Below are 20,595 nucleotides of genomic sequence, written 5' to 3'. Positions count from 1 at the left end.
TTAGTGTCTGGAGCTTTTTACACCAGCCCTGTGGAAAGCCTTTATGCTAAGACTGCTGAACCTCCGCTGTCCAATCGGCGAGCAGTCCTTCTGAGTCGTTATGCTAGCCATCTGCCTTCCATGCCTGCTAATCCAGCCCATGACATTTTTTTCGACGCCTCCTTTGATGTAGGGTATGCAGGACGCCCCTCCTCCCTACTACCACCGGGAGTCCGCTTCCGTCAACTGCTCCATTCTCTTTCCTTCCGCTTTCCTAAAACCTTCTTGACAACTTGGGGTACAGCACTGCCTCGGCTCTGTCCCCGGATCTGCCTGCTCCGTGACCTTTGTCGATTTCCCAAGGATGGTACCCCTTCACTTGTTTATCGTCGGGCATTTGTTGCTCTATGTGCACGAATGACGGACGCCACATTTATTTACACCGACGGCTCGAAAACATCGTTAGGTGTAGGGAGTGCCTATATTGTTGGCGACACCCCAAATCACTTTCGGCTTCTCGTCCAGTCTTCGGTTTATACTGCGGAGCTTTACGCTGTTCTCCAGGCTGTCCACTACATCCGCCGCCATCAGCGGATACAGTACGTAATCTGCTCAGATTCTCTCAGCTCTCTCCTCAGTCTCCAAGCTCTTTACCCTGTGCACCCTCTGGTCCACCGGATTCAGGACTGTCTGCGTTTGCTCCACCTGGGGGGCGTCTTGGTGGCGTTCCTCTGGCTCCCGGGACATGTTGGTATCTGTGGAAATGAGGCGGCCGATATTGCAGCCAAGGCTGCAGTCTCTCTTCTTCGGCCAGCTATTCAATCGATTCCCTTCGCCGATCTACGGAGCGTTTTTTGTCGTCGTGTTGTTCATTTATGGCACGCGCATTGGTCGACACTTCCCCATAATAAATTGCGGGACGTGAAAGCTCTTCCTTGTGCTTGGACCTCTTCCTCCCGAACGTGTCGTTGGGAGGAGGTAATTTTAAATAGACTCCGGATAGGGCACTGTCTTTTTAGCCATCGACATCTTTTAAGCGGCGATCCTCCCCCACTCTGTCCCCACTGCTCTCAGCTGTGCACGGTGAGACACCTTTTAATTGAGTGCCCCTATTTTAATCCGTTATGCTCCCGTCTACAGCTATCGCCTGATATATCGTCGATTTTAGCAGATGACACGCGCTCAGCCGATCGCGTTCTCGAGTTTATTAGTGGCAGTGAAATGACGTCAGTCATTTGAAGCTTTTTTTGGGGACAACCAACCCCTTTCTGTAGTGGATTTTTAAGCCTTCCTTCTGCTTTTAGTTTCTCCAATTTTATGACTTTCGTTCCCATTGCTGCTGGTTTCCATTTTCGGTTTTTACTGTTTCCTAAGTCACAGACCGGGCACTAATGACCGTAGCAGTTTTGCGCCCAAAAAAAAAAAAAAAAAAAAAAAAAGAAAAAGAAAAGATCCTGTGATAGATGTGTAGTCTGTTACGGATACCGGGCAGGATATAGCTGAAGTTGTCCCATCTCAATAATTCTTGTGATGAATCTTATATCTTTTGGGTGGTGGGCAGTTGACAAACTGTAACGGCTCATCTTGCCATTTTATTGCAGATACACACACTTTTGTATGGGTGATGATCTGCACTTATATGCAGTTGGAAAACATTTTCCAGCAAAGAGCACAAAGGGGTGATGCAGAACTCGGAAGCAAGAGATAAGGACTAATTTCATATGTAGCCACTGCAGAGTACTATTATGTTTTCAATCATGTTTTGAAAAATTTCATAAAAATGTTAAGCTGTAAATAAATTAATTTGCTTAATATAATAAGTATTCTTACTTTTGTAAATCCTCATCGCCAGATTTGTAAAGGCCTCGTCGCTACTGCTGTGAGAGCTGAGTTGCCTCTGTTGTTACTGTGGGCCGAGTTTGTGAGTACGTGAAACAGCTTCTGGTGCAGTACACCGCCAAGACAATTTCTCCCTTCCACTATTACATTGATATTCCCCAGGGTGAGGTATCAGGATAGGACAACACAGGTTCTACAACACTCCAACAAATTAATAACAAAGTCACACAAATGAGTTAAAAGTTTTACTTATCCTTGTGACTCATTGAATAATAAAGTCTGTAACACTGCTTGTAATACAACACAAAAAGGGTCTACAATGGCTAAGTGCAAATAATCGTAGCTAAACTTCAAAGTACATAGCAAATGCAATTTACAACAACTGTCTCTTCATGTCTAAGAGTTCACTAAATGATGTACCCTGTGTAAGTCAGCCCTGGATGATGATCTATAACCAAGTGAGCGATATCTGCTGTTCTGTCTTTTGAGTAGGCTTTTGTGCATTGTTGTCCAGTCATTGGCATATTGTACTTGGTCGGCAGTTGGCCGAGGCGAAGGCGATATCTTCATCTTCAGTGCTGCCCGTAACACTGGTGAAACTCACAGAAGTGGCGAGTCTCTATGGCACTGACATCAGCTTGCATCTTTGCGCCTGTGGTGCTTTTTTCCTGGCTGTTTCTTGTTTGCATGACACAGCACTTACTTTCTTCTTATTGCAGATCCTAATTCCTAGTAAAAAAGTTAATTAAGTGGGACATATACGTCTCACTAGACTCATGGAGGGATGAGTTTAGGGAAACATTTATCCTTCCTTGAGTCCAGTGGACTATGTATGTCTCGCTTAACAGTAATTATGAAACTATTAACAATGGTCAAAATTTAGAAACCAGGCCCGACTCAGTATCCATTCCAAAAGCAGGACTCCAATTTTTACAGTAATATGTGAAAGTTAATTAATTTAGCCATGAAAAGAATAAGAAACAGTAATATTTTGCAGACGGTTAAAAGTTTCACGGAAGAACTAAGTAACTACCAGCCTTTGTAATGACTATCAGTCTCTGAATGAAATATCACAGAGCTGTTTATTTTTATAACATCATCTATTTCATAATTAAAATTGACATACAAAAATTTGTCAACACTGCCATGAATATTGCCAGCTAAAAAATTAAAAATTTGACGAAAACAAAACAGTCTCCAAATTATTCTCAGTTAGCAGTTAGCATAGTTATTCTAAAGAATTGTCCTGATATCATAGACTAGGTTCGAATCTAGTATGCTTCATTTGTCCAAGAAGAGGTTCTCTGCTGCACAGAAATTTGTTTCACTAGCCATATTAGAAAGTGAAACACAAAACACTTTCCTCATTGAAATAGATAGGTTTCGAAATAGTCTACAGTTCCATATCTATCATTCTAGCAGATCATCACTGTCATCACTATCCGTTTGTGTTGAAGCAATTGATTGGGCATCAATTGGTCCACAGTGTAGCCATTTGGAAAACAGAAATCATTTTTTGGCTGGTGAGTGTGGCTGACTCTATGTAGATTACCCTAAATAAATATTTACGGTTGTCACAAAAACAGTAAGTTATTACTGTCATATTATAATTCTATACAGATTATTTGGAGCTGATATTTCATCACACATTTGACACTCAGAATTTGTCTCACCTGAATTTGCAGTGGACACCATTTTTTAATAGTTAAAAGTATGCCTAGGAGTCTTTCGTGGCAGCATGTCTGAATAAAATCTTGTTGGTATTTCAAGCCGAGTCAATTCGAATAAAATTTTTGAGCTTTTGATGGCTCTCTCTGCCACTTTTGTCAGAAGTAAAACTACTGACTGGCGGGGCTGGCATGATTTTCTGCTTACATAACCATGATTACGGCACTAGCACCAGAGATGGCCAAAATGATGTGGGTGTGGAAGGTGAGTTGGACAGATCATAGCAGCTGCGGCCAGCTGCAGGACCAAGTGACGTCAGGTGGCGCGAGGGGTGGGTGACACATTTGAGACTGCTGCTCCTGCCTCCCCACAAGTGTTAAGCATCCGTTATTGCTTCATTTTAGCATCCAAAGCCCGCTCTCACCCTCTGCTTAGCATGTACCCGTGGTCTCTATTAAAACTGTTGCTATTCATTCTAATCTCAGCTTCCTCTTTTATTATCGAATCTCACTATGTTGTCACATGAGTCAAGACTCTCGTGTTCGATTTTCATACTGGTCTTGTGGAAAGTGAGTGCATCATGTAATGTTCCGTGAAAATAATGTTGTGACAGCATGTCTGGGCTCCTCAGATTGCTGCTGAACTGGTGTAAATAAATCACTTGATATGCTAAATCTGGCCTTGTAGCTGTTGCCAAGTATTGAAGACTTCCAATTGTGTTTCTGTATTCTGATGCAGCCTGTTCCGTGAGCTTGCCTTCATCAGTCACATTTTGTATCTTTACGTTCATGACAAGAGGAGTTCCCACAGAGTTGCAGTTTTCCATTTGGAATTCCTTTTGCACATGTTGTTTGGTCTAAAATCTCTGTTCCATCTAGTGTCATAACTTGAATTGACTGTACATGTCGCGCTACTCCAAGGTCTGTTACATCAAATCCAGTGCCTAGGATATTTCATTTTCTCTACTTCACTTTTCTCACCATACAACATTATGTCATCTGTGTATACAGTTGCTATGAGTTCATGGTGTAGATTATAGTAAATGCATGTGTCAGCTACTGATCGCAGCATTCCTTGTTTGTGCAGGAACTTGTGGAGTGTTTCATTCCACCTTCTGCTGCCGGGCTGATGCAACCCGTGGATGCACTTTTCAAGTTTGCAGATCCACTCGCCATTATGCAATTCCTCTTGATATAGGAGTGTATGAATAAAAATGAGAACATTCTCCTGAGAAGGTTCTCAGAGCAAAAGAACATTCTCTGAGAAAGTTGTCAGTTATGTATGAATATAAAATTTAAAGCATATGCTCAGATGAGGGAGTTATTTCTTACTAATTCCTCCAGGGAATTTCAAACACATCAGGGAAATGTCAGTGAAATTTGGAAAAAAAGAAAGAAAAGGAAAACACTGGAAAAATCTCATTTTTGTCTCAGTAGATGAAATGGTTTGTTTACTGAGGTATTGTGCATCATCGCTGGCTGGGTGCAGCTGTGTACGTGTGCCGCTTCCCTACTCACTCATTCTTGCTGCTTCTCCCCTTTCTGTTGATCCCCTCAGCTTGCAGTCAGTGCTGCCACCACTTCTTGTTGCTAGCCTAGCAGCTGCTGATGAAAGGCATGAGGAGTGATTTGTTTGGATCTGGTTCTCAGTGACTGTAAATGTAGCGGCCTTAGACAGTGGTCATGTGTGCACGTGCCCAGACCGACATACCCGGTGGAAAGCCAGGTACCCTGTTTTGCGAAGACTGGCGAGGACCAGGCCGGAAGAGGTTCAGCAGAGTTCTAGGTTGGTGTCCGTGGAGGAGCTCTGCGGGGCTGCGTTCTCCCATCGATGTGGTCCGGTATGCTGTCATTCCTGGAAGGTCTGCGAAATAAACTGAGGTCCATTGTCCGATACCAGGGTGACTGGCAGACATTCCACAGAAAAGATTTTTGCAAGTGCCTGGATTGCAACTTCTGAAGTGGTTGAGGAGCAGCGAACCACATATGGGAATCGGGAATAAGCATCAATGACAATGAGCCAAAAGCCATTGAGAAACGGGCCTGCAAAATCTATGTGGACACGTTCCCATGCCTGGGTTGCAGGCGGCCATGAAGAGAACGCTGACCTGGGAGATGCCTGTTGGCTCGCACACTGGGAACAGGCGGCCACCAAGTGCTCAATTTCTCTGTCAATACTGGGCCAGTACACGTGTCTGCGAGCCAAGGTTTTAGTACGGGAAACATCCCAGTGCCCCTCATGTAATAATGCGAGGACCTCCCTTCGCAAACTTGCAGGAACAACCACGTGAGGAGCTGTATCATCGGTAACCAGAAGGAGAACTCCTTCCAAGACTGAGAGGCGGTCTCGTAGAACAAAATAATTATAAAGAGGGTCCGAGGCCCGACCTGGAGGTCGGGACAACCACCCCTGCTGCAATCTGTGGGCCGCCCTATCCGGAATCTGAGAGGTGGGGCCAAATAACGATATTAATGGCTTATGGTCAGTGATTAACTGAAATTTCGTGCCATACAAGAAAGTGTGAAACTTGGTAACAGCGTAGATAATGGCCAAAGCCTCTTTTTCCACCGGGGAGTAATGGGCCTGTGTGGGACTAAGAGTTTTAGACGCAAACGCCAGTGGCTGCTCGGAGCCATCCGCGTTACGATGGGCCAGGACCGCCCCCACCCCATACTGCGAAGCATCTGTAGCCAGGACCAACGGCTTATTGGGGGTCAAAAGTAGCCAAACAAGGCGCTGACTTGAGGAGGCCCTTCAACAAGGTGAACGCTCACTCACATGCAAGCGGCCAATCAAAAGGAACACCCTTGCGCAGAAGGCAGTACAGAGGGCGGGCTATGGTGGAAGCCCTGGGAATGAACTGGTGGTAATAGGCAATCTTGCCAAAAAAAGCTTGTAACTCCTTCAGCGAAGCGGGCCGCGGAAGGACGATGATACCTTGGACCAAACTTCCTAGCGGCTGGACGCCATGCCGAGAGATGGTGTAGTCCACATACTCAATGGACGGTTGGAAGAAGTTTGACTTACACAAGTTGCAACGCAGGCCCACGGACCTGAATTTGAGAAGGAGGGTTCGAAGGTTGTGCATGTATTCCTTCATGTTGCGGCCTGTGACAATTATGTCGTCCAGGTAATTAATCCAATGAGGGATTGTCGACGTGACGTGCTCAAGATAACGCTGAAATATCGTCGGGGCACTGGATATTTCGAAGGCCAACTGCTGGTATTGGTAAAGGCTGAACAGGGTGTTGATGACCACCAGCCGTTTGGAGTCCTCGTCAAGTGGTATCTGAGGATAAGCCTCCGAAAGATCAATTTTTGAAAAATATTGGCCTCCTGCCATGTCGGAGAACAATTCATCAGAACGAGGCAAGGGATAGGTGTCCACCACCAATTCGGAATTAATGGTGGCCTTGAAATCGCCACAAGACGTAATTTTCCTGAGGGTTTCCTGACAATAACGAGGGGCAAAGCCCACTCACTAGAAGAAATGGGAAGAATGACCCCGAGGGCTGTCAGCCGGTCCAGCTCTGCTTTTACATGAGGGCGAAGAGCCAAGGGGATCTGCCTTGCACGTAGAAAACGCCGGCGAGCCTACGCCTTCAACGTTAAGTCAGCCTCAAAGTCTGAAACATGCCCCAGGCCCTCCTCAAAGATATCCTTCAAGTCAGAGATGAAAGATTCCAATGATTGATAGGGAATGTCTTCGGAGACCAACTGTATGGTGTCTGCGATAGAAAAACCGAGAGCTTGAAAGGCATCCAATCCAAAAAGGTTAGCGGAACTCGCATCACTGACAACAATAAAAGTAAGAGGCCGAGTGACTGATTTGTAAGTAACGTCGGTAGTGAATTGACCCTGGAGGGGAATGAACTGTTTACCATAACCGCGGAGACACCGGTAAACTGGTGGCAACGGGGGCGACCCGAGGTCGGAGTAAGTTTGTGCATTCAACAAGGAAACTGCCATGCCCATATCTACTTGCAGTTGTAGTCGGCACGACCGAACCGACTCCTCGATAAAGAGGTTGTGTGCCGAGGCGTCGGGAGCCTGGTCCGATGAAACTTCCTGGATGTCAACGTCCATGTCCTCTGTACCTGCTTCTTTTGATTCTTTTGAGGCTGAGCGGCAAACTTTAGCAATTTGTCCTTTTTTATTACATTTGCGACAAACGGCCAAATGCTGCGGGCACTCTGGCCGATCATGATGTATATAGCACGACGCAGAGGACGGTAACGGGCCGGCGGCCGGAACTCTGTTTACACGCCGTGCGGGAGCGGCTGTAACAGCAGGATTGTACCGCTCTCATGTTGTCCAACCCGGACGCAGTGGACGCGGAGCCGCCCTGAACCGCCGCGATATTGCACCACACTTCCAACGCCCACGCCCGGTAAGACTAATGGGGCTGTTTCTTGCATTGATAGAACTAAACCCTAGCCGCCACAACATGCGTGCAGCGGTGATAATATGAAGACAGCAATGAACACAATGCGTCAGAAGACAAGGACGAGGATTCCTGCAACGGCGCTAGCTGCCGCAAAAATTGATACAGCGAGGGAGATATCCAAGACAAGAGAAGAGCACAACATACCTCTGCATCGGCAACATGAAATGCCTGGAAATGCTGCCGAAGGCGATGTTCATATCCGTCCCAATCCTCCGCCTCTCTTCATACTGGGGAAAGGGAGGGGGGAACGGCACTGGAGTAGACTGCGTGGAGGGCAATGTTGGAAGCGCCTGTGTCATGGTTACCATTAGCTCCTTCTGCTGCTCGACCAAAACCCGCACTAAATCCTCCATGCCGTGGATAAGCTGCGAAACTGGAACGACGACGCAATATGCGAAAGAACGACCCTACTCATCGCCAATTGTGTATTAACACGATTCACGTTGTCCGTCGCACTTCACATAGTGTAGACCGGGAACTGTCTGCTAGGCATGCCCGATGTCAAACTTACTGGGCATGGCCCGTGCTGCCTGAGTTGTTTGTTTGCCCGTGACGCGCCGTGCCGATGTGTGCCTCCCGCGACCTTTCTGGTGGCTACTGCAAAAGTAATAGATATAACACAGTGGGTAATAACCGACAATAAAGAACATAGTAGATTCGACATTTTATTGGCAGTCACTTACAGTCTTGGTTTACACATATCTTCCCAGCCTTATACACTTCTTTCAAGAGACCTACTTTTTTTTTAGGTTATTTCTGAAATCAGTGAAGGTATTTTAAATCTGTCTTGCGACTCAAAGGAAATCCGTATGTTTGTTGCCAAATGTGTTTTGTTTTATTGAGGTAAAATAACATCAGTGGTCTTAATGAAACATAACCATTTGCCTTGCTTTCTCCATCTAAAAAAAAAAAAAAATCCATTACAAAAGATGTTGATGTTAGTACTTAAGATTTTTGCTCACCTCAGGAAAGGCCACCTGCTTGCAAGTTTTTTTGAGATATTTTCTCATTTGCACTATTGTTTCTTGTACCATATCAGCAAAGACAGATAGTTAACTTACATCTTAACTTACCTTTGGAATCTCAAAATTTGTCAGGGAAAAATCCAAAAACTTGTCTGGAAACCAGGGAAATATCAGGAAATTTCACTTGGGGATACTTGTGGCAACCCTGACATCTCATTTTTATTGTGGTGCAACTTTGATAAAATTTCTTTGAATCTTCCTCAATATGCATTACTTGCAGGAAAGGGATTATAAAGTACTGATGCTTTTGACCAATAGTCACTGATTTTTACCTTCTTCACAAGGCACTTTCGAAATATTGCCATGAGAAACAAGTAATTATCGTCAAGTTTTGCCATCTGCTCTTTCCCCAAACACGGTTGGAGTTCGACTTATTTTATCTTCTTTGCTGGACTGTTATTGATTCAGCCTACTGATTTTTAATGGTTTTTTCCCCCCATTTTCATTGGTATATCTGTGAGAAATAATTCATCTGTGCACAAGTCAATTTAAGTCAAGTGATGCCTTTGCACTGGCAATTTTCTGAAAAGGGTCCGTAAGAAGAGGGTCATCAGCTGCACACCATCCAAGTATCTCATCTGCTGACTACAGTCTCATAGGCAGTTATAGTGGCAGCTCAAAATACTCTACATTGTCATTTTCCTACCCATAGTCCAATATAATGTAGTTTACTAACAAAATAATTTTGCAAATGTTCATTTAGAGAATACATTATTCCTCTTTGTTCTCTTTGTTACTTTCCTGAGCACTCAGCTGCATAGAAATCTGGATTAGTATCAGAAAAATCCACTTCTCCTTTTGGATCAGAATCATTGAGTACAACTTCTATGGCATTGAAAATGTGGCATCTAATTTAGTTATTTCAAAGCTATAGTTGTTTCAACAGTGGATTAGCAAAAACACAAGTAACTGCCAAAAGTAACATGAAACACAATAAAGGGAAGCAACACACAAATTAATGCTGTGAAGTGCAGGTACTTTAGAATCTGGTAACTAGGCAATAGCACAACCTTCTGCAAACTAGATAACTTTCAACTAAGGACATGAACCACAGTGACAGTTAAATTTTTGTGCACAACACATGTCAGACTCGTGCCTGACTAAGTGCTATCAGCCAAATCCTACTTAGGTGCCATCCACAATGTTTTAATCTTGTTTTCTTTAAGATATAATGACAGTCAGTTGAACTTTTGCTTTACCTACATTGTTAATCCTACACATATCATAATGAATCTTCCACCACCCAAGGGCTTCAGATTTTTTTAATTATTTCTCTGATGAGATACAATTCTTGAGTCTGGAGTATGGGACTGTTTTGTCGCATTTCCTTTTAGTCCTTAGTGTTGAGTAGTGTGTGGCTCAGTGTGTAAGTACCAGACTACGAAACCAAAAATCTCTGGTTTGATCCCCGATCAGTCCTAGGGTTTTTATCTGTGACTTATTGCTTCTTTCACCTCGACAGTGATTGTTGACATGAAAAATGGTGAGTTGCACCATGGTTCAAACTCCATGTTAAACTGTGGGTCCCCCATAACTGGCTTGATAAATCAGTTCAGAGGTCAGAGGCAGACAATAGCATACCACCTCTACAGGGCCATGCCAAGTAAAGCACTGTGGTGTTTGATACAATCTTCGGATTGATTACTGCTTTACTTAAGTACTGAATAATCTTTAGTGTGCTTCGAATGACACTACATCTGCAAGACTTTCAGACTCTTCTTCATGTTGAAACCCAGTTCATGAGCTCAGGAGTTCACCAACATCAAATAGTTCTTGCATGTGAACTAATTATATTTACACACCTTTCCTCACTCTTATTACTGATATTTATCTGTTATTAACTGGTCACTTGTTGTAATATCATTTTAAACTTTCTTCATTTTTATAACTTATCATTTCTTTACATGAGAAAGGTAGATATCGTAAAATTAACCATTTCATTAGAATAATGTAAAATGTATTTTAGACTTATATATAGTGTTTTAATTTTCATGTGATTGTGGTCATGTATAGTTACATTCCTGCCAGGACTTGTTGCGTTCTTCATTCTTTACTTCGGAGATCTATACACTTTCCTTTACCCTCTTTTTCTGCATGTGGACAGCTTCATAAACAGAGGTGCAAAACTGACTATTTAGTGTTTTAACCTCAAGATCAATTCTTGTCCTTAATATTCCTGATCTTGTGATATTCTTTTGTGTTTAAAGGTCACGGCTTGATAATGGGTCATTGTCAGTGCACATTGGATCAGCTGCCTATGATGAATTACAGGGAAATTACCAGTGTATTGCTTCACTCCCACATGTTGGATCAATTGTTAGCCGAAAGGCATCACTCACTTTGGCACGTAAGTACAGTATTTTAACATTTCAGTGGCATCTGTTGCTTGTACTAGTTGTATCTGCAAATCCTTCCCCCACATAGTAATAATTATTATGATAACCTCTGGGTTCCTGAGAAATAACTCTAATTAAAATGCTAAAATGATCATATGTCAAATGATTAACTGGCCAGATGAACCATTTCATCCCCGTAATGCCGGTGAAAATTGTGTTTTTGCCCTGTCCCAATAAATCATAAAGTAAAAAGGCAAGAACAAAGTATTGACTGAAATCAGGCGAATGGGAGTAGAAAAAGGCAATAGAATTTAAGGGATGGATGTACGAAGGATTTGAGAAATTACCTTACTAAAGAGGACAGTTATCAGACATTATGTCAGTTTTTCTGAATTAATATTCTCACATTTCTTGCATGATGCTCTATACTGAACAGTATCACTCACAAAAACTATTACTTTTTTAGAAATATGGATTTTTCACAACCAGTAATGTTGATGATGACTGATACCCAAGTAGCGAATACTTAAACATTTGACAGACAGTAAATATTACCCTACAGACATACAGTAAAGGCCCGGTTAACTGAGCTCAGGTCATCCAAAACTTGGCTTATCCAAAACACCTCGAAACATCGCAAAACAAAAAATTAATACTGTGCTGCACAGAAATAATTAGAAAGTGAGAGTGTTCTATAGCTAGTGGGAAGAGAACGGTGCCCAACCTTGAGTTGTTTCTCCAGCCAACGACTCACCAGTCTAAATATAGCTACACTTTCTACAGTAGATCATTCAGGTGGTTGTTTACTTCTGTTATACGTGTGTTTTTTGTGCTATGCCACCTAAGCGGGATTATGTTGTGACTACTTTTCCTGATAAATTAGTTACTGTCAAAGAAACTGAAAAAGGAAGTTTATTGAATACTGTTGTTGCTAATTATGGAGTTGGTGTTTCTGTTGTTTCTGAATGGGTGAAGTCTAACTTTCTAGAGCAAGCTGTAAAAAATCTTCACAGAACAACCTGGAAAACATCTCATCTACATCTACATGATTACTTTGCAATTCACAATTAAGTGCCTGGCAGAGGGTTCAGTGAACCACCTTGAAGCTGTCTCTCTACCGTTCCACTCTAGAACGTCGCACGAGAAAAACGAGCACTTAAATTTTTCTGTGCGAGCCCTGATTTCTCTTATTTTATTGTGATGATCTTTTCTTCCTATGTAGGTGGGTACCAACAGAATGTTTTCGCAATCGGAGGAGAAACATAGTGATTGAAATTTCATGAGAAGGTCCCCTCGCATTGACAGACAGTAAATATTACCCAACTCGTGTTACATATATACATACATACAACATACACATGTACATACAGTAAAGGTTTTGTTTTCATGATTCCCACTCCAATTCACATATCATGTCTGTGGCACAATCTCTCCGATATCGCGACAATACAAAACGAGCCGCCCTTCTTTAAACTTTTTCGATGTTATCTATCAGTCCTACTTAATGCGGATCCCAAACTGCACAGCAGTACTCAAGAATGGGCGGACAAGTGTAGTGTAAGCAGTCTCTTTAGTAAATCTGTTGCACCTTGTAAGTGTTCTGCCAATGAATCGCAGTCTTTGGTTTGCACTACCCACAATGTTATCTATGTGATCATTTCAGTTTATGTTATTTGTAATAGTAATCCCTAAGTATTCAGTTTAATGTACAGCCTTCAGAATTATGTTATTTATTGCGCAATCGAAATTCAGTGGATTTCTTTTAGTACTCATGTGAATAACTTCACACTTTTCTTTATTCAGGGTCAGTTGCCACTTTTCGCACCATACAGATATCTTATCTAAATCATTTTGCAATTTGTTTTGGTCATCCAATGACTTTACAAGACTGTAAATGACAGCATTATCTGCAAATAATCTAAGAGGGCTACTCAGATTGTCTCCTATGTCGTTAATATAGATCAGGGACAATAGAGGGCCTATAACACTTCCTTGGGGATCGCCGGATATTACTTCTGTTTTACTCGATGACTTTCCGTCCGTTACCTGTTACTACGAACTGTGACCTTTTTGACAGGAAATCACAAATCCAGTCGCACAACTGAGGTGATATTCCATAGGCATGCAGTTTGGTTAAAAGACACTTGTGAGGAATGGTGTCGAAAGCCTTCTGGAAATCTAAAAATATGAAATCAATATGACAACCCCTGTCGATAGCACTCATTACGTCATGAGTATAAGGAGCTAGTTGTGTTTTGGAAGAACAATATTTTCTGAATCTTTGCTGACTGTGTGTCAATAAATCGTTTTCTTTGAGGTACTTCATAATGTTCGAATACAGTATATGTTCCAAAACCCTACTGCAAATCGACATTAGTGATATTGGCCTGTAATTCAGCAGATTACTCCTACTTCCTTTTTTGTGTATTGGTGTGACTTGAGCAATTTTCCATTCTTTAGGTACGGATCTTTCCGTGAGCGAGCAGTTGTATATAATTGCTAAATATGGAATTATTGTATCAGCATACTCTGAGAGGAACCTGACTGGTGTACAATCTGGCCTGGAGGCCTTGCCTTTATTAAGTGATTTAAGCTGCTTTGCTACACCGAGGATGTCTACTTCTAAGAGGGTTGAATGAAAAGTAATGCCTCCACCTTCGTTAACTGGGTTTGGATGGGTATATTTTAATAAATCAAATGCAGAAATAATCCTTAGAATACATCTTTAATTACCAATATTTACTTGTCCACATAATCACCAGCCAATTGGATACATTTCTGCCAACGTTGAACAAGTTTTCTGAAGCCGTCACGCAAGAAGTTGACACACTGTTTCCGCAACCACAGTCTCACAGTTCTCTCAATGTCTTCATCAGAAGCGTAATGATGTCCCCGCAGATTGTCTTTCATTATCAGAAACAGATGGAAATCAGAATCAGATAGTGCTAAATCTGAACTGTGTGGAGGATGCCGTACGGTGGTGAGATTCAGTCTCTGAAGTTCTGCTGTGGTGGCACGTGAAGCATCCGGGGTACTCATCACGCACAGATCTTCCGATAGCCAAACAAAGCAATAATGTGACCCACACATTCTTTTGAAATGCCGATTGTGCTTGCAATTTCTCGCTGAGTGATACGACGATCATCCTGAATCAATCTGTCAACATTTTGCTTGTGAAACTTGGTGGTTGCTGTCACAGGACTTCCAACTCTTTGTTTGCCACGCAGATCAGATGTTCCCGCCTCAACATCTTTAAACTTACTCGCTCAACAATGCACAGTACTCACATCAACAGAATCACCATAAACTACTTTCATTCTCTGGTGAATCTCTTTAAACTTACTCGCCCAACAATGCACAGTATTCACATCAACAGAATCACCATAAACTGCTTTCATTCTCTGGTGAATCTCCTTTGGGTGACACCTTCTGCTGTCAAGAATTCAATGACTGCATGTTGCTTAAATCACATTGACTGACAGTCTGTGCAGGGTTCCATACTTCGCACTGTAACAACACAACCATTCAATGCTAAGGCTTCCCGCCAACTGGAGTTGTAGAGAAGAGGCTAAGGAAGAAGCCAGTACCTGCCGCATACCAATGCTGCCAACTGTTGAAGAGTTGTGAAGGTGGAGGCATTACTTTTCAGCCACCCCTTATCTGTTTTTCACCTTGGCGGTTGTTCTTGATTGGAATTCAAGAATATTTACTTTGTCTTCTTTGGTGAAGGAGTTTCGGAAAACCGTGTTTAATAACTCTGCTTTAGTGGCACTGGCATCAGTGACTTCACCATTGTTATTGCACAGTGAAGGTATTGATTGCGTCTTGCCACTGGTGTGCTTTATGTATGACAGAATCTCTTCGGATTTTCTGCCAGATTCAGAGACAGAATTTCATTGTGGAAATTATTAAAAGCATCTTGCATTGAAACACGTGCTATATTTCGAACTTCTGCAAAACTTTGCCAATCTTGGGGATTTTACGTTCTTTTAAATTTGGCATGCTTTTTTCATTGCCTCTGCAACAGCAATCTGACCCATTTTGTGTACCATGGGGGATCAGTACCATCACTTATTAATTTATGTAGTATATATATCTCAATTGCTGTCGATACTATCTCTTTCCTATCATTCCACGTCTTTTCAACGACTTTCAAAATGTTGGCGAAGCTCTTTATATCTTTGGTTTACCTGACAATGAGAAAAATGTATGCCTTTCAGTGGCCGTATAAATGAAGAAAAAGCAAAAATGTTAACTTAGTTGTTTGGTGAGCGATGAAAAAATTCAATTTTCCAGCTCTGGATGGTTAGACAGGTTTAAAAATAGATGTGGCATTCTGTAACTTAATATATGTGGCAGCAAGTTATCTGCAGATCCAGATGCAGTTGATGTTTGGAAAACGAGTTTGATGATTACAGTTGGGGCTACACTAAGGACCATATTTATATTGCTGATGAAACAGGTGTTAATGTGAAGATGATTTTAAGATGTTGCCTACGGGATCCTTAACTTCCTTCAAAGAATTGTCTGCCCCAGCACACAAAATCAAAAAAGAACAGAAAATGATTCTTTTGGCATCAATCGCTTCTGGCACATAGACTACCCTCAATACTTATCAGAAAGGTGAAAAGCCTCTAGGATTTAAGAGTGTTCCTGAAATACATTACCAGGTTTTTATAGAGACCAAAAACTTCTTGGATGTCTCTTGAATGCTTTGCCAAATGTTTTAGTGATCAGTAGTACTGAAAGTTGTAAAGATATTAATTTAAAAAAATTCCTTAAAAAAGTGAACTTATTGAAAATGCACCTATGTATCATTAGGAGTTAAAACATGTTGATTTGTGTTGTGTTACCAGTGCAATTCAGTCACTGGATAAGGCATGATAGTGACATTTAAAAGGCACAGCCATGTGCAATATTTGAGAACCCTCCTGCATGATAGTGACATGCAAAACAAAAACATGAATCAATCCGTGAAGGCAGTAAATATGAAACAAATAATTTACTGGTTTGCCCAAGCGTGGAATAATGTGAAAGCAGAAACTCTTCAAAATTTCTGGAGAAAACTGTATGATGCTCTTTACAGAGAAGACTTGGAAAATTTTGAAAACTTGACTGAAATGCTAAAAAGAATTTCCAGGTGCAAAGACTTGGATATGCGCGAGACTAATGAATGGATTGTCGCGGACAATTTGCAAGAAATCACAAACCAAGAAATTGTAGTTTTTCAGCACTTCAAAACCTTTCAAAAATCTGTATTGTAATAACAAAACAAAATATTGTACAAGTATTAGATGTTCACGGCTTAACAGAAAAAAATTTCTATCTGCAACTGCTTACCTCCTTTAGTTTGGTTAACCGGGTTTGTACTGTACTTGCTTTCAGCCATGTTTGTGAATATAGCTACTCTAATACAAGAGGCAGAGCACTCCAAATTATATTATTACAACAATATTCTACAAAATGTTATGTGAGTATCAAAAATATGTGTGTATGTATGCTAACTAAGCTAAACTGGAGGGGACTACATTGGCTGCTCTTTACATACAATCATGTCTTCATGATCTACATAATCACCAAATGAATGTACTACTGAGGTACGTACAGTATGGAAGGACTGTAGCAAATGAGACAGATTTGAGGTACAAAATTTGTCTCCTGAGTCTGTTCATTTAGAGCAGCAGTTCCCAACCATTTTCGACTCATGAACTGCTTCTATGATGATCTGAGTTGGATGAACCACTGACTTTTAAACATACATACAGCACACATGCATAAAATTTAATTCCAAGCAAAAAGTTTAATAACTTTAACTTAACCCTTAATGGTTAAAACCAAAAGTTATTCTAGTTACAGCTTGAAAGTTACATGATCTATAGGCCTAGTTGCAATAACATGTCGCTTGGAATTCAGTGATAAGGCTTTCCATAGCACAGAGCTTTGAAGTCAGGAACCACAGAAGCTAAACAAACTCCCAAACTGCTTTCAGCACAAAGTCTTTTTCTGTATTTATTTCTTAAATAGTCACATGAAGAAATTGACGTTTTGCACAAATATGTGGAGGGAATGAGTAATAAAGCTGTTATGGATTTATTCGATAATGCTGGGAACTCCACTAAACTTAACCAAAACCTGACTAATGACAAAGATTTATAACTTTTCTGTAAGTGAAAATCAATGGAAATTTCAAGAAGGTACTCTTTTTCATTTACGCTTAATGTGGATTCTAAAATTTTGTTGCATTTATTAATGTTGAATTTATTAATGTTGCTTTCACAGATAGGCTCTTGTTTCTAAAAGCATGCCTGATGGATTGAAATCTGTGCTGGATAATGCAGTGAAAATAATTAATTTTATTAATGCTCGCCCTAAAAATTCCTGCATCTTTGCAGTGCTTTGAGAGGAAATAGGAATCATTATCTCACGCTGAAGTTAGGTGGCTATCTCCAGGTAGAACTACTTCCAGGCTGTCTCATTTGCTACAGTCCTTCCATACTGTACATACCTCAGTAGTACATTCATTTGGTGATTATGTAGATCATGAAGACATGATTGTATGTAAAGAGCAGCCAATGTAGTCCCCTCCAGCTTAGCTTAGTTAGCATACATACACACATATTTTTGATACACTTTGAAGGGATTGCAAATGCAGTTGTCATTGGACGTAGCAGGAAAATATTCTCTCAAGGTTTTTCCTAAACTTCGTCTTTATGCTCATACAGCCTGGAAGTAGTTCTACCTGGAGATAGCCACCTAACTTCAGCGTGAGATAATGATTCCTATTTCCTCTCAAAGCACTGCAAAGATGCAGGAATTTTTAGAGCGAGCATTAATAAAATTAATTATTTTCACTGCATTATCCAGCACAGATTTCAATCCATCAGGCATGCTTTTAGAAACAAGAGCCTATCTGTGAATGCAACAGTGTGTCCAAGATATGTTCAGTGGTACCGATTTCACTTTAGGCAACAAACCTAGCATAACAGCCTGTCATAGATTTTGCACCATCTGAACAAATGCTTAAGCAATGAGTCCAGTCTATTGAATTTTCGTGAAAGTATTTGTTGCGTAACTGAAATTTATCTCCTCCCATAGTTCTCTCTTGTAAGGGTCTGCAGAATAGTTGCTCCTCTTCCACAGGCCCCCCATTAACACTCTGAAGAGCCAAAGAAACTGGCACTGGTACACCTACCTAATGTTGTTTAGGCCCCCTGCAGGTGCACATAAGTGCCACAACAATGATGTGGCATGGACTTGACTAATGTCTGAAGTAATGCTGGAGGGAATTGAGACCATAAATCCTGCAGGGCTGTCCACAAATCTGTAAGGGTATGAGGGGGTGGAGATGTCTTCTGAACAGCACATTGCAAGGCATCCCATGTATGCTCAATAATATTCATGTTTGGGGAGTTTGATGGCCAGTGGAAGTATTTAAACTTAGAAGAGTGTTCCTGGAACCACTCTGCAGCAATTCTGGGCATGTGGGGTGTTGCATTGTCTTGCTGGACATGAATGGATTCAGGTGATCAGATAGGATGCTTACATACGTGTCGCGAGTCTTATCTATACGTATCAGGGGTCCTATATCACTCCAACTACACACGCCTCACACCATTACAGTGCCTCAACCAGCTTGAACAGTCCCTTGCTGATATGCAGGGTCCATGGATTCATAAGGTTGTCTCCATACCCGTACACATCCATCTTCTCTTTACAATTTGAAACGAGACTCGTCTGACCAGGCAACACGTTTCCAGTCATCACCAGTTTAATGTCGGTGTTGACAGGCCCAGACAAGGCATAAAGCATTGTGTCGTGCAGTTATCAAGGGTACACGAGTGGGCCTTCGGCTCTGAAAGACCATATTTATGATGTTTCAGTGAGTGGTTCGCACACTGACACTTGTTGGTGGCCCAGCATTGAAATCTGCAGTAATTTGTGGAGAGGTTGCACTTCCGTCACATTGAAGTATTCTTTTCAGACATCATTGGTCCTGTTCTTGCAGGATCTTTTTTGGCCAGGCAATGTCAGAGATTTGATGTTTTACTGGATTCCTGATATTCATGGTACACTCGTGAAATGGTCGTATGGGAAAATCGCCACTTTATTGCTACCTCGGAGATGCTGTGTCCCATTGCTCGTGCACCAACTATAACACCACGTTCAAACTCACTCAAATCTTGATGACCTGCCATTGAAGCAGCAGTAACCGATCTAACGAATGCGCCAGACACTTGTCTTATATATGCGTTGCCGACCAGAGTGCCATGTTCTGCTTGTTTACATATCTCTTTATTTGAATACACGTGCTTATACCAGTTTCTTTGGCGCTTCAGTGTGTAATGGATGAAAAGTGACAAAATGGCTAAGTTGGCAACATCAGACTATCCGTCAAGTTGAATCGCAAAAGAAGGACTGTCACGATTTCTTTCCAAAATTTCATTTTTGACATTATTCGACATGTCATTAATCTTCATCTACCTGTGTACTCCGCAAACCACTGTGAGGTACATGGCAGAGCGTAGGTCTCATTGGACCAGTTATTAGGGTTTCTTCCTGTTCCATTTCACATATGCAGTGCAGGAAGAATGATTGTTTGAATGCCTCTGTGCATGCAGTAATTATTCTAAGCTTATCCTCATTAACCCTAGGTGAGTGATACGTAGGAGGTTGTAGTATGTTGTTGTTGTTGTGGTCTTCAGTCCTGAGACTGGTTTGATGCAGCTCTCCATGCTACTCTATCCTGTGCAAGCTTCTTCATCTCCCAGTACCTACTGCAACCTACATCCTTCTGAATCTGCTTAGTGTATTCATCTCTTGGTCTCCCCCTACGATTTTTACCCTCCACGCTGCCCTCCAATACTAAATTGGTGATCCCTTGATGCCTCAGAACATGTCCTACCAACCGATCCCTTCTTCTGGTCAAGTTGTGCCACAAACTTCTCTTCTCCCCAATCCTATTCAATACTTCCTCATTAGTTATGTGATCTACCCATCTAATCTTCAGCATTCTTCTGTAGCACCACATTTCAAAAGCTTCTATTCTCTTCTTGTCCAAACTATTTACCGTCCATGTTTCACTTCCATACATGGCTACACTCCATACAAATACTTTCAGAAACGACTTCCTGACACTTAAATCTATACTCGATGTTAACAAATTTCTCTTCTTCAGAAACGCTTTCCTTGCCATCGCCAGTCTACATTTTATATCCTCTCTACTTCGACCGTCATCAGTTATTTTGCTCCCCAAATAGCAAAACTCCTTTACTACTTTAAGTGTCTCATTTCCTAATCTAAT

The 20,595-nt window shown here is 41.6% G+C and overlaps 1 protein-coding gene across 1 annotated transcript in view; it reads left to right on the top strand.

The window, feature by feature from the left end:
• LOC126248580 (neogenin) overlaps positions 1-20,595 on the top strand; it is a 250,431-nt gene that overhangs the window by 42,350 nt on the left and 187,486 nt on the right. Inside the window, exon 3 of the mRNA XM_049949687.1 lies at positions 11,166-11,305. Within this exon, the coding sequence (XP_049805644.1) occupies positions 11,166-11,305 (140 nt within the window). The remainder of the gene's footprint in view (positions 1-11,165; positions 11,306-20,595) is intronic.

This window comes from Schistocerca nitens, chromosome 3 (assembly GCF_023898315.1).
Source record: "Schistocerca nitens isolate TAMUIC-IGC-003100 chromosome 3, iqSchNite1.1, whole genome shotgun sequence".
Lineage (NCBI taxonomy): Eukaryota > Metazoa > Arthropoda > Insecta > Orthoptera > Acrididae > Schistocerca > Schistocerca nitens.
This window is presented reverse-complemented; position numbering and strand designations above follow the sequence as displayed.